Source organism: Lepisma saccharinum, chromosome 7, assembly GCF_977018435.1.
Source record: "Lepisma saccharinum chromosome 7, izLepSacc3.1, whole genome shotgun sequence".
Taxonomy (NCBI): domain Eukaryota; kingdom Metazoa; phylum Arthropoda; class Insecta; order Zygentoma; family Lepismatidae; genus Lepisma; species Lepisma saccharinum.
The window spans coordinates 91,067,191-91,081,988 of record NC_139235.1 but is presented as its reverse complement, the minus strand read 5'-3'; the positions used below and the strand labels follow the sequence as shown (position 1 = coordinate 91,081,988).

General features: G+C 39.0%; 1 protein-coding gene across 2 annotated transcripts in view; it reads right to left on the bottom strand.

The window, feature by feature from the left end:
• The window catches only part of tnc (tenectin), a 132,270-nt gene that overhangs the window by 59,147 nt on the left and 58,325 nt on the right, over positions 1–14,798 (bottom strand). For both annotated transcript variants that reach the window (XM_083125594.1, XM_083125595.1), the window contains exon 2: positions 7,682–7,790. In XM_083125594.1, coding sequence (XP_082981720.1) covers positions 7,682–7,772 — 91 coding nt within the window. In that variant the 5' untranslated portion in view covers positions 7,773–7,790. The remainder of the gene's footprint in view (positions 1–7,681; positions 7,791–14,798) is intronic.

Below are 14,798 nucleotides of genomic sequence, written 5' to 3'. Positions count from 1 at the left end.
ATACACACTGTGTATTCCTTAGTACTACACATGAAAAATCAGCATTTCAAGTGCAACTAAAACCTATTAACGTTTGTATTTCTTGGATGCTTGTTCGTTGATTTTTACATTTGCTTTCGATTGATTGATTTGGTTCATTTTACGTCACTTTTCTGCCACTTTTGGCTAATTGCGAGAGTGATGATAGGATGAAATTGATGAAGGGACACTCAAAAAGGCTATTAATGCCCAGGCCGGGATTCGAACTCGAATCCCCTGCCGTAGTAGCGCGTTGTGCTAACCACTCTGCCACGGAGGTCGGTGAAGTGCGACAAGGTAGATGATGGAACGATTAGATCAAAATACGCATGCTTTATCTGGGATTCGAATTCACGCCTCTTGTTCAAAACCCGGTGCACACAGAAAACTAAAAAGTGTGTCACATGGCTTCTTCGAAGAATCAGATTCACATTTGATGCATTTGGGTGCATTTTTGTATGTCGTGAAAGAAACACCGAAGTGCATCATTTGATACAAGTGAGGATTTCTTTCAGTCGAGATGCACTTCAATGCATCAGTTGATGTTCCTTGATGCATCTTCCTGCATCTTTTTGATGATGCACTTAAACGTTTGGTCTGAGCTACAGAGTTTATGGAGCTCAGACGATACGTTTAAGTGCATCAACAAAAAAGATTCATTCTGGTGCATCAAAACGCATCAACTGATGCATTGAAGTGCATCTCGACTGAAATAAATCCTCACTTGAATCAAATGATGCACTTTGGTGTTGTTTTTTTAAGACATACAGAAATGCACCCAAATGCATCAAATGTGAATCTGATTCTTTGAAGAAGCCATGAAACACACTTTAGTGCATCAATCGATGCACACTGGTGCATCAATCGATATGATGCATTTAGTTCTCTGAGTGTGGAGTCACATAGTGGTTCGGATCCCACTTTAAAATGTAGATCCAGTCCCGATTAGTCTTACTGTGCATAAACTGTACTTAGAACACCAACTCAATCAATCAATTCACGCCTCCTGGTTTAGATGCCACTTCGTAGAACCCTTATTCCTTTGGAGTGTGAGAATATATTTGATTTTCCTCCAAGTTTTGACAACTTTTCTACCATATTGTTATCTTGCTTTAACCTGTACATTTCAAGGTTTCTTTTGAAAGTAACTTATGGATCCGAACAAAGTTCCGTCGCGGTAAACCTAGAGGTAAACACACGAGGCCCTAACAGAACCGATGACCACTGAACTTTTCACCTGGTAATTTACCTTTCAGGTGGCAACCCTGCTTCGATGTGGCAAATCAAGGTCTAGTTCACAAGATGCATTAATATTAATGAGGAGCAGGTCGCTTCTTCCCCTTCCCTCTTTCCTCTCGAACTAGGAATGAAGAAAAAAAAAGAACGGAGACTCTCCATTGAAACGGTTCTTCCAGCACAAAACAAAATAATCCATCCAGCCCACCAGAATGCAGTGTGTGTACAATAAAAAATGACTGGGAATGCGCGACGAGGCTATAAATAGCCAATTCCGGGCGGGACGTCCTCTTTTGTGCGCATGCGTCATAAATTACGCGGACAAAGCAGGTTAGCATTCAGCACCATCTTTTAAAAAGCCGTTTTAGGAAGAGATGCCGTCTTATTTGTGCCCCAAGAGAAGGGGGGCTTGAAAAATTGGGGGATAATTCCCCTATTATAAGTTACAGTTTGTATCAATGGCCTTCTGGCAATATGTCCAGCTGCGCAAGATTCTCCTTGTGGTCTACGTGACCGAGTACTGGCAATATGTCCAGGTGCCTACAGTTTTTGTACTGGTCTACGTGACCGAGTACTCGTATATAGATAGTGCTTATGGCAGATGTCTAGACGGGCTTGGGAAAATCAAGACTACGGACCTCGATTTTTCGGTGTTTTTTTCTTATCCAAAAGTGGTGTTATATTTTTTTTATAATCTGGTGTTATTTTCCCCAAAACTTGTGTTTTTATTTTAGCACACTTTTATGCCATATATACCGGGTGGCCAGAATTAAAGTTACCCAACTCAGAGCCCTCTGTAGCCTGTTTGAGGCATCGTGGAACTCTGAAATTTGGTGAATCCACTGTGCAGACCATGGGGAAGAGGATGGCGATAAAAAATAGTTCAATTTTCAGCCACCAGGTTGAAATGTGGCGCTGTACTTCCATGATGAGTTGTAATAATGACGTAAAGTTTTCGAATTGGTTATGGATTTGCCTTTAACTTGCAATCTTGCAATAAAAGATAGATTATTTTCTCGCAACTTCCAGCCACTAACAAATGTCTTTCTAATTAATAACTCAGATAAATCACTTAACGTGATTATTTGTACAACCCATCATGGAAGTACAGCGCCACATTTCAACCTGGTGGCGGAAAATTGAACTATCTTTTTTATATAGCCATCCTCTTCCCCATGGTTTGCATAGTGGATTCACCAAAATTTCAGAGTTCTACGATGCCTCAAACAGGCTACAGAGGGCTCTGAGTTGGGTAATTTTAATTCTGACCCCCTGGTACCTATAATTAAACTTTCACTGTGCTTTTGAACTAGTATTTAAAATTGCAGATCACTTGGCCTATGCCTGTACGTGACAGTTTCATATGTTAGAATCGATTTTTGAGGAAGTTACTTTCCATTATTATCTGCGCGATGTTACGGCTCCCGTGTGACGACAGTGCGCACTTGATCTCACTCCAGAACCCCGCAACTTTGATCGGTGAAGCAAAACATTCCGTAGTAACATGTAGCTGTCGGAATTATTCCATGTATAATACGCATCATATTTTTTTATGGGGGGATACAATTTTGGAAACCGTGCACTGTAACGCCCATAAATATGGCATTTTTTTTCTTAAGCCCAAAACACAAGAATGTTGTATTTATGCTGTTTATTTGTTTTTATAAACCGATACGAGACCGAGAACGGGACGCGCATTTTGTTTTTCCAGTCAACTCGTGAATGCGGTTCATTTCTTGCTCTCTGATTGGCTGCTGGAAAGTTACGGTGCTGTGATTGTGAGAATATCTTGTTTGCGCTGTACGTTAGGTTAGTTTAGGTTAGGTAAGGTTAGATAAGATTAGAAAGCAGCAAATTTGCGCTAAAAATAGGAAATAAGACGTTCTCACAATCACAGCATCGTAACTTTCCAACAGCCAATCAGAGAGCAAGAAATGAAACCGTATTCACAAGTTGACTGGAAAGAGAAAATTCGCGAACGGGACAGGTATTTACAACTCAAGATCCTGCCCAGTCTTGAATGCTAGTTCTAAATATTGTTAACGAAACTACTTACGAAACTGAAATTTGGAATTGGAGAGGGGAGGGGGGACACGTAATTTGATCCGACCTATGAATTTCTAACCGGATATACGTATTTAATACTCGTATTAAAGCCCAACCCATCCATTCTGATAAACATATTAAGTCATCATTATTTCATTACAGTAACTTTCAGATTATGGACATCACGTTGGTTAATAAAGCAACATTGTATTATTGGAATGTTAAATATTTGCTTCAGAATAATAACAACCCTTGAATTGTAACTACAAAATGAAAATCTTTAAAAAGATGGGCCTCAAGTATAACACTCTTGCTGGTATTGGCCTCTCCGTCGTCGCCTTGTAATCAATTGGTCCCGGGTTCGATACCCGATGGAGGCACATAGTTGTTCGGATCCCACTTTAAAGTGTAGGTCCAGTCCCGATTAGCCTTACTGTGCATAAAGTGGACTTAAAACACCAATCAATCAATTTTATTGGTATTGTTATTATCATGCAATTTTTTGTTGTGTGAAGTGACTTATATTGTGACCGCATGGTCCAGCGTGTTCACATTCTCTCATAAAAGTTTTCACACTGAAGATTCGAAACCTTCGAACGTAACGGTAGAGAGATGGATGGACTTGCGCACTTTGTCAAAGTGTCACTCGGGAGTCCTTTTTTTGATTCCCTGTAATCCATGGTACCGAAGAATATCCTTGCTTCATAGGCAACCAACAAATCTCTTGTGTGATTCTGGTTGCATGAGTGCAAGGGGTTAGAGTTGGATTCACATTTTAAGTTCTATATGGACTTCTTAGTGTCTCTAGCTCAGTGAGGTTATGCGGTGCTGTACGTACAGACAACGGCAAAGATGGCAAATAGTCCATCGCTATTTTCCTTCTTTCTTATTCTGCATCCTGAGTTGCTTTAAGGAATGGAATGGCATTGATGATATCCGCTCCTTATTGACCTTTTCATTTCAATTAAATGATCATCACGTTGTGAAAAACAGACTGAATAAAATTGATGATAAGCAATTCGCCTACTGTTACTTTTGCCGTTGTGTGTACAACGGAGAACTGGCGATGCTGTACAAAAAACTCGAACCGGTAACACCAGAGCAGTTACAAAGGTTTTGCTCGTATATCCATTGGGAAGAACAATAATAGACACCGCCAGAAAGAGGTGATTGGATGATGCAAAAGCAGACTGTGGAGACAGATGAGAAGGGTTGACTATGACGAAGGCCCGAATAGTTATTCATTTTGCATATTGCATATGCAAATGCTTATTTTAAATGAATGATGTACGTACATATATATAGACTTCTTGCATATTTTAGAACCAACAACCACTACTAAAATTGTTTTTTTATGTCTGTGCGTTTAGGTGTGTGTGTGTGTCTTCTTAATAAAAGAACTTCCTATTTCCTCCCGTCACTGCTGTTTATTCTTAATTTCTTTTACAAAACAAGGAGATAAGATTTCTTTCGTCTTTCTCGCTGGAACACTCAACAACTCCTTTCGAGAGAGAAACTAAAACATTCGAATGGACATTCTATGGATGATGTTGAACTTGACCTGCCTTACCGTTGCCTTAAAACCTTGTCGAATTGTTTCTTGTAAAGTATAGCTAGTTCGTTTTTCTGAATATAACAATTTTCTTGCCGAAAACAGGAGTTGCAAGGTTTTAAATTTGAAATATAATGCTGTAATCAAGTGCAACCATGCAATATATGTAATTATTCTTTCACTTATAAAAGGGCAATGTGAAGTAAATAAGAGTGTGTGGAAGAATTCAGAACTGAAATTTTTACATTTATTACATGCTAAATCGCACGAACTAAAAAATAGAGATCAAGGAACTGATGTAGAGTTTTGCTGTAACTGAAAGAAAATATTCAAAAAGGGTAAGGTGTTTTTCTATAGTGCATATTTTTTTGCATATTTTCCCCTTTTTGTAGTGCATATTTGCATATTTTAGATATTTTAAGTGAATAATTATCCTGGTCCTATTATGACAGTCACGAACACCAAATTTCTTCAATGTCTGGAGCGCAAAAATCCAAGGAAATTATTATCTTAAAATCAATATAGATGTGTTTACACATTCTTCCACTTAACATGAGTCGAACAGTTTATATTCGGTTGCACTGCCACTAAATGATAGTCTCATGTAGCATGAAGCTAAAATTGCATCCCGATAATGACAGTGTAAACAGACCCTCATTATATGATAAAGATTTTTATTTCATGGTATCTTCTCCATTTCGTGTTCAAAATTTGTTGATCGTGGGTTAATAATGTATGTCGTGTTACGGATATGCAGAAAGTTGCAACGTGGACACACACGGAGAATTCACGCATGTCGCGAGATGCAGCGATTTTTTTCGGGGTCCTATTACATGCAACTAGCTTGAAATGTAAACATTGATGAAGGAGAGGACCCTTTACCTTTTGGGATGTGTCCTTCAAGATCTGTAACTGACCTGCGTGCTTGTGGTAGCTAACGTAAGATGATCACCAGCATGCATGTTTCCTAGTGTTTCCATCTTGTTGTCGCAGACACTTGAGGGCTAAAAGTGGTAAACGTTGTAAGTGCCAGAAGCGAAAGTGTTGGGAAATCGCATCGTTCCGCACATCAGCCCGTAAGAACGTGCACACTAGTGACCTCTTTACACGCCCTTTGAACTACTTAGAGGGCTACCAGCCACATTTCACGTTTACCACATTATAAAGCATGGCACATTTCACAGTTTAACGTGGAAAACGGTGTTTGAATTATTGTGGCACTTACAGCGTTTACCAATTTTAGTCTTTACTTGTTCAACTTTACCATGAAGAAACTGTCCTTTGAGAGCCATGGCTTGGGAAGTGACGTTTTTTTGCGTGGTCAACACATCGCCACTGTAATCTGGCTTTGTAGACTGAAGCCGGCTACTTCTACCAATACGATGCTTGGGTCTGTCACAAGAATCGAACCTGGGACCGCTCAGACCAAGCACCTGAGCGTTTACAAGTAGAATAGATGATAATTTATTTGAAGTACAGCCTTTGCAGTTGTAGGTATATTACCAAAAGTAATACATTTTTTAATACCCCTCCTTCTCTTTGCTTCCTTCTCTTTGTTTAATACGAGTTCACAACTTACATCTTTTACTTTCTGTGCTTGCACTACACGTTTATTATTGTTACTAGTTTATTAACTAGTTGTTCTTAGATATATTAATAAACCTCTTTTACTCAATTTCATTCTCCCCTCTTGTCAACATCTATAGTGGAGGGTTATCCCAGCGTGCTGCGACGCCAGGGTCTTGGGTTGGAATCCCGGTCTGGGCATGGATGTTATTTGTGAGTGTCCCATCATCAATTTCATCATATCATCAATCATCCTCATCGTCGCGATTAACTGACAGTGGCAGAAAAGCGACGCTAAATGACAAAAATCAATCAAATAGGGCTATTTTTAATAAAGCTATCACCATCGTTTGTGGCCGAATTAAAATTATGAAACTTAATTGTTGTTCTTATATAATTTAGTGATAAACGGAAGCCAACCCAGCTGTCTTTAAATTTCCCATGAATGCCATGTTTTTTTCCGCCAGGGAAATTTTCCCGTTGATTTTCCTGTATGTAGCAACACTGATTCTGAGATGCATAAATATCCGTAATCGTGGAAAGCTTCCTTCCCCGTCGCCCTTGAAATGCTTGGCAGATCTCTACGTGGATGGGAATCTTCCTGGGTGAAGGGGAAGTCAGTGGTGAGCAAAAGCGAGCGCCGGGCAAGGCCACTGGAGGCAGCTGCTGGAGTCTGAGGAAGTCTTCGGACAGAAGGAAAGGCAGAACACGCCTTCGCGGACAGTGAAGATAGCGGTTGCATATTTGCACCACTTGGATAATCACGATGCAGAAATTCGTAGGACTGTAGAGCGGATTTCTGTGTCAGTTCTGGGAATTGCAATGAGTTTGGTTAAATTTGATTTGAGTTTTAATTTCACTTTTATGCACAGATAGGTTAATCGGGAATAGACCTACAGTTTAAAGTGGAACCCGAACTACTTGTGTCTCCACCGAGTATCGAACCCAGGACCCATTGATTGCAGTACGACGACGCCATCGGGGACGCTTAAAAAGGGCAATGATAAACACACATGGAAAGCAGACAAGTCCACAGAGGATTGTTTGGTTGTGAGTTCAGACGCCAGAGCCTCGCTTGTCTGCAAAATGAAGTTCAGGGTGTACAACGTGAGAGAGGTTGACACTGGGTATCTTCAGAGAGAGTCTCACTTTACACTCCGAACTTGAAGCCAAGAGTTGATGAATATCCAATGTAGTAATAAGGGAGGAGAATGATCTTAAAAAAAAAGAGGGAAGAACAAAGTGTATTAAATAGGCGCTTACCAGCACTGGTCCTCTGCACCAAGAACGCGCACGTGGACAAGAAGGCCACCAGCGCTACAAGAGGCCACTGGCCAGAATTCGACGCCGCCATTGGCGCACCCTGCCGCCTCTGTAACGAAACAAAAGAACATCATCAGTACATTGTTCCAAAAGGTGTGACAAAATTACATTACATTCTACAAAGGTATGAAGCGAACGGATTTCAGTTCTCCAAAGTGAACCGGAATTGTAAACGACACAGTTCGGAATTTTAGTCCCCTATCTCTGTAAAAGTTCGCAACCAACCTCATAAAGAAAGATTTGTGTGTTTGTGTAAGTTTGTCAGCCATTGTTTTTAGGTCCACTGTAAAAAGTTGACTGGGGAAATGACGTCACGGCCGTAAACTTACTACCGTCAAATGACCATGAACGTTCTTAAAATATTAACGGTCATTACATAGTTATCATAATTTATGTAATTTAAATATATATATATATATATATATATATATATATATATATATATATATATATATATATATATATATATATATATGTGTGTGTGTGTGTGTGTGTGTGTGTGTGAGAGAGAGAGAGAGAAAATTTAGGAATCACTCAGGTAACAGTGCAAGTGTAGTGATAGAGTTGAAATGAAATAGGAATAGGGTTTGTGAACTCCCAAGCAGTGTGAATGTGGAAGTAGACAGAGGAGGAAGGGTGTAGGAAAATTCTACTATTTTTTTTCATCCTTGTATGGTATGTGCAGCTGTAAAGGCTCGTACTTGAAATAAATTATTTTCTAATTTTAATTATTCCTATTCCAAAATATATTTTTCAAGTCTTTTAATGCAAGCGTGTTTTCGAAGTCGAGGATCGGTTTTACTGTCTATGATTAAACTTTAAAATGCAACATAGGAATACCATTATTAGAAAACAGCAAATAATATAAAATAAGAAAAAGTACTAAATATATTTGCAAAGTTCATATATTGATATGTGGTTAGAGTTTCCTAATGGCCATTAAATTCATATTCTGAGTACATATTTATGTTAGGCAGTATAATGTAGAGGGCTCTCCGGTAGCGCTCTTGCCTTTGGTGCGAGCAGTCCTGGGTTCGATTACCTGTGAGAGCCCTCAAAATTTCGGCGTTGGCCCAGCAGTGCGAGGACAATTGGGGAGCTACCTCAAAAGATGAAGTAGTGGGCTCTGGTCTCGAAGGACAGAAAACAGCGCCGATGGGACTCTATTGGGTGACCACGCGTGATCCAGAGGAATAGGCGCTTGGCTGGCCCTCAACGAGCTCTTTCACCATGGAGTTAAGTTTAGTATAATCCTATTAAGGCAATAATAATTTCAGCTTTATATACATGACGAAGTTAAGGCTACAATACCTTTTCTTCCACTTGACTATCCGATTCGATATTGTCTTAAGTCTCTTAATAAAATAGAAAACAAAAAGAATGAAAAGGAATACAAAAAAATAATACAATTTATAAGCGCACACATAGACACATGCTAACAGTTTCAGGCACATAAACCAAAAAGGCAGTACGTTTATATTACATGTACATTCTGGCCCTTACATATACACACACGCACGCAAGCAAATACATAACATTAAGCTCAAATATAGTCCAAAATGGTATACATTAACAATAATTCATCTTAAATATTACATACGAAGGGCTAGGGTGTAAAACATGGTAAGTGGCATGTTGGTTATTTCTGAGTTCATTAAGAAAAAAGGTTATTAGAAGCTATACTGTAGATAAATTGTTTTCATGTTGTGTTTACCAATTTCACAAGGCTTCACTTAGTCCAATGTAAATTGTATGACATGACAATTTCACTCGAAAATTGAAGAATGGCATATTTTACTTTGTAACTCAAAAATTACCAAAATGTCACTTACCATGTTTTACATCCGAGCCCTTCATATAATAATTCCTTTTGTGCCTTATTTTCCTCTGTCATTCTCTGCATCTACTACTTAGTTTGGGAAGTGAAATATTTAATTTTCATTATTTAATAGATGTAATTTTAACAGTTTTTTAAACGTCACAATTGAGGAAATATATTATTATTATTATTAATAATAATAATAATAATGATGATAATAATAATTATATCATGGAGCGTTTATTTATAAGCCCGTAAATATCGCCGTAACTGCAATGGTTTCCATCCGGTCGCCCCACCAGGTAAGGAATTCCAACTGGCCCGTACTTGAACCAGAACAACGTCTGTTGCACAGAGAAGCACTGTTATGTAAGTACTCCTTCATGTTTATTGATATCACTCTAAAGAATCTCAGTTGAAGAACAATGAAGCTTTTGTTGCAAGGTCTTTGAAAAATAGGGCTCGCTCGTTGAAAGGCAGCAAAAAAAGCAGAATCCTTGAGTGCTCTACGAACCCTTCTGCTGAAGATCCTAACTTTCTTCTGTAATTATTTAGGTTAGGCAAAGTCATTGCAAATCGAAAGAGAAGGTGGTGATCGCTTAAGTAATGAAATAATGTATGTATCCTTCAGTACCGACACAAGAGAAAATGAGTTCTCAGAACTCCAAGTATACAGAATAGTGAATATAATAATAATAATAATGTTATTAATATATTGATAGTCAATTTGTTTTCTAAAAACTGGGGGCTGGCCTACCTATCCCTTATTTAGCGTCACCTATATATATATATATATATATATATATATATATATATATATATATATATATATATATATATATATATATATATACACATACATACATACATACATGCTAGACTGAAAGGGAGACAAGTGACGTGTTGGATATGTCGATTAATTTCAGGACCATTTTATAGAAAATACCTTTCGATACAGCCAAAAGTTTCAGAAAAGCGAAATAAAATAAACAAAATGCATCAATCAAAGTCTGGTGTCTTACACTCGTTTATTCCCCTACCCTTGCACCCTAGGAAGATGGATATCTTGGATATGATAACCGAATCCTGAAATACTTATCCGAATTTCAAATCCTGGGTTGGATATCCGAACCCCCAATCTCTAATATTTAGTTGAATTTCCTAATCTCGAATATTTAGTTGAATTTCCTAATCTCGAATACTTAGATGAATATCCGAATCTCGATTCCTTGGTTGGATATCTGAATCTCTAATGCTTGGTGGAATATCCGAATCTGGAACCCTTGGTTGAATATCCGAATCTAGAACCCTTGGTTGAATATCCGAATCACGAATCTTTGGTTGAATATCCGAATCTGGAATCCTTGGTAGGATATCCGAATCACGAATCTTTGTTGAATAGCCGAATCTGAAATCCTTGGTTGAATATCCGCATCTCGAATCCTTTCTTAATACCCAAATCTGGAATCCTGAAACCAATATCCGAAACTCGAAACTTTGATTGAATATCCGAATCTCGAATCCTTGGTTGAATATCCGAATCTCGAATTCTTGATTGAAAATCCGAATCTGGAATGTTCGGTTAATATCCGAATCTCGAATCCTTGGTTGAATATCTGAATCCCGAATCCTGGATCCGATATCTCAATCTCAAATACTGAATTCAATATCCTAATCCTGAATCCGATATTTCAGTGTCCGAATCCTGGATACGATATCCGATTCTCAGACTTTGGTTCCGATACCCGAATCTCCATCATCTGAATGGATCCACACCCAATTCCAATGTGCTTACCTGACAAAATGGGTCTTCACTAAGACGATGATAACACCTCGTACAACGGCGATCAACAACCAGTTCCAACCGTTTTGACGCCAGCCACTAACTACACAACTGGAGCATTAATGCAGGGACTGTCCCACCACCCAAAGTGCTGTGCAAAGTGTGATTTACGCCACCGTGCTATTACGTCAATGGCATTTATCGTTTCCCATATTCTGTTTGGGTTAAGGTCAAATCGGTCTTAGAACACATCTTAATGGAGGTCGACAAACAACCCACGGAGAGGAATCGGCGATTTTTGATGTTTCAAAAGCCTCGGTTTGCATGAATTTCTAATCCCCCGTGCTTGCTCTGAGGGCGTGGCAGTTGTGTTTTAATATTTTTGCCTCTCTAATATAATTTCTATTTGTTCAGCCACTCATGCAGTGCTCGGCGTATACGCCCTGCTCAAGACAATGCACAGAAGCACAACACGGCTTTCTTTTATTGGAGCATGTGGAGGCTGCGGACAAGAAGCTACTTGAGACACGTGGTCTCATACATGCGGCTAAATGTAAATGTAATCTCAACAGAAAATTACTTTTTAAAGTTTAATTACTGAGATGTTTTTGTTACGTAACAAGAACCTTTCTTGATACCATGAGGTCTTTACCATAGGCTAATCTGGATTGGGGTTGGAAACACTGTATTCAACCTCACTTCCACATAGTACACCCTCGAGTCTCTGGCGTCTGTACTCGTTGCCAGTATAATCCTCCACGGGACTTGAGTTGTGTCCTGTTCATATGTGTTTGTGATTGTCCATTCTTCTATTTTATCTTATCCATTCGTCCTCATCTTTGCGATTATCCATAACTGGCAGAAACGCGAAGTAAACTGTGCAATATGCCTCCACCAGGACCGTATGTCGCCATGGCAACTTCTGAACTCAAATATTACTACCACAATTGTACATTTAAACAAGTAAATATCTCGTAGATACCGTTAACGTTTTATATTTCTTCATTATAATTTCAAACATTAGACGCTCAGGCACATTTTAAGGTACAAGTTTAATGAAAGAAGAAGTTCTTAGGAAATCGTATGTACTTCTTATTTGAAACTTCGGTGCTGAACCAGAGTCGTGAGGACAATCGGGGAGCTACTTGAAAGGAAGAACTACAGAACTCCGGCGTCGAAAGCCAGAAAGCAACGGCGATGGAACTCGATGCGTCGACCACGCGTCACCAAATGGAAAAGGCGCTCTGGCAGGCCCTGTCTCTTAGAGGGTTGTTCAACAATATAGTTAAGTTTAGTCTCATTTCAAATTATAGGATTTAGTAAAACTCTAAGGTAATTCTTGAAAAACAATGGACTTAAGATTAGTCTAATTTGGAATTATAGGATTTAGTAAAACTCTAAGGTAATTCTTGAAAAACAATGGAGTTAAGTTTAGTCTCATTTGGAATTATAGGATTTAGTAAAACTCTAAGGTAATTCTTGAAAAACAATGGAGTTAAGTTTAGTCTCATTTGGAATTATAGGATTTAGTAAAACTCTAAGGTAATTCTTGAAAAACACTGGAGTTAAGCTTCGTCTCATTTGGAATTATAGGATTTAGTAAGGTAATTCTTGAAAAACACTGGAGTTAAGCTTCGTCTCATTTGGAATTATAGGATTTAGTAAGGTAATTCTTGAAAAACACTGGAGTTAAGCTTCGTCTCATTTGGAATTATAGGATTTAGTAAAACTCGAAGGTAATTCTTGAAAAACACTGGAGTTAAGCTTCGTCTCATTTGGAATTATAGGATTTAGTAAAACTCTAAAGTAATTCTTGAAAAACACTGGAGTTAAGATTAGTCTCATGTGGAATTATAGAATTTAGTAAAACTTTAAAGTAATTCTTGAAAAACAATGGAGTTAAATTTAGATTGAATAACAATGGAGTTAAGTTTAGTCTCATTTGGAATTATAGAATTTAGTAAAACTATAAGGTAATTCTTGAAAAACAGTGGAGTAAAATTTAATCTCATTTGGAATTATAGTATTTAGTAAACCTCTAAGGTAATTCTTGAAAAACACTGGAGTTAAGCTTCGTCTTATTTGGAATTATAGGATTTAGTAAAAATCTAAGGTAATTCTTGAAAAAACAATGGACTTAAGCTTCGTCTCATTTGGAATTATAGGATTTAGTAAAACTCTAACGTAATTCTTGAAAAAATGAAATACTTGATAATGTGAATCTCACCTAAATATGTTTGTTGACGAGGATTTCCTTGATCATATATCCATCCTAGACAAAGGAGAAATTATCATTTTCTTTGGGCACCTAGCAACCATTCACCTTTCGATCGTCCTGTGGTATCCCCTGTTTCGGAAAACCCACCATCCAGCAGCAGGCTATCCAGGAATGGGCATTCAAAAGAACGCATTGACATCCATTGTCCACAATGGATCTGAATTGACCATTGTGAGACTTTTGTCCCGTGCATATAACTTTCAGCTGCTACGTCCGTTACTTTTCGCCCACCCGTAGCAGAAAGTTTGCTTGTAGCAGTTCGGCATCGTTAAACAATATTTACAACCCTTTTCGCGCATTTGTCGCAAGAGTCCGATAACGCACCGTGTACAACAATGGCGATAAAGAACAATGTATGATTGTTAGGGCGCATTTGGTATGCCCGACAAAGGGTACCAAACGCACATGCGTGAGAATTTTATGCATTATACATGACCAAGAGTAGCCAAGGGCTATCCATGTCTATACGTGGGAGTAGCACGTAGTTCAGAGGTCAATAAGGGACTATTATGAGACATGTTGCCCTAGGATCCAAACGCAGACCAATGCTGTAGCCGGATGTTCCTCAACGGGTGCAACAATGGTTAGGCAAAGGAGATTCGTGCTTTATTGCTTTCGCCTTCGAGGGAGGCGTGAGTGCCTAGTCGGTGACGTAACCACGACCTTCAAGAACACGCTTCAGATAATCAGGAGACAATTAAATATCCCCCCTTCGCGTCCCTCCTGGAAGGGAACTTCCAGCGCTTTTCCCTTCTGCAGAATCCCTCGCCTTTTGCCCTTGGAGAACCTCACACCCAGAGAGACCTCGGCATTGGGGATCAAGCCTAATTCATCAGCCGAGTGGAAGAGGAAGAACTTGTAATCTGGGACAAGGTGATGTCAGGACGGATTATGGATGTTTCCTTGGTTGTGGTGCCGTAACGTGTGAAAAACAGACATGCTGCGGAGCAAGTGTATCAATTCGGGTACAAATAGTCAGTAACGCAGATTAGACGCATGCCTGACCAGAACGGAAACGTTACTGCATGCGTATCGTGTTGAACATCCGGTGAGAAATGAAGACTCGACAAAGATTCGAACATGCACGGGTATCGTGCCATTGCTCTACCAGTGGCGTAGTCTAAAACCTGAGCTATCTCACTATGGCACCTAGTCCTAGGCTATGGAGGAAGGGAGA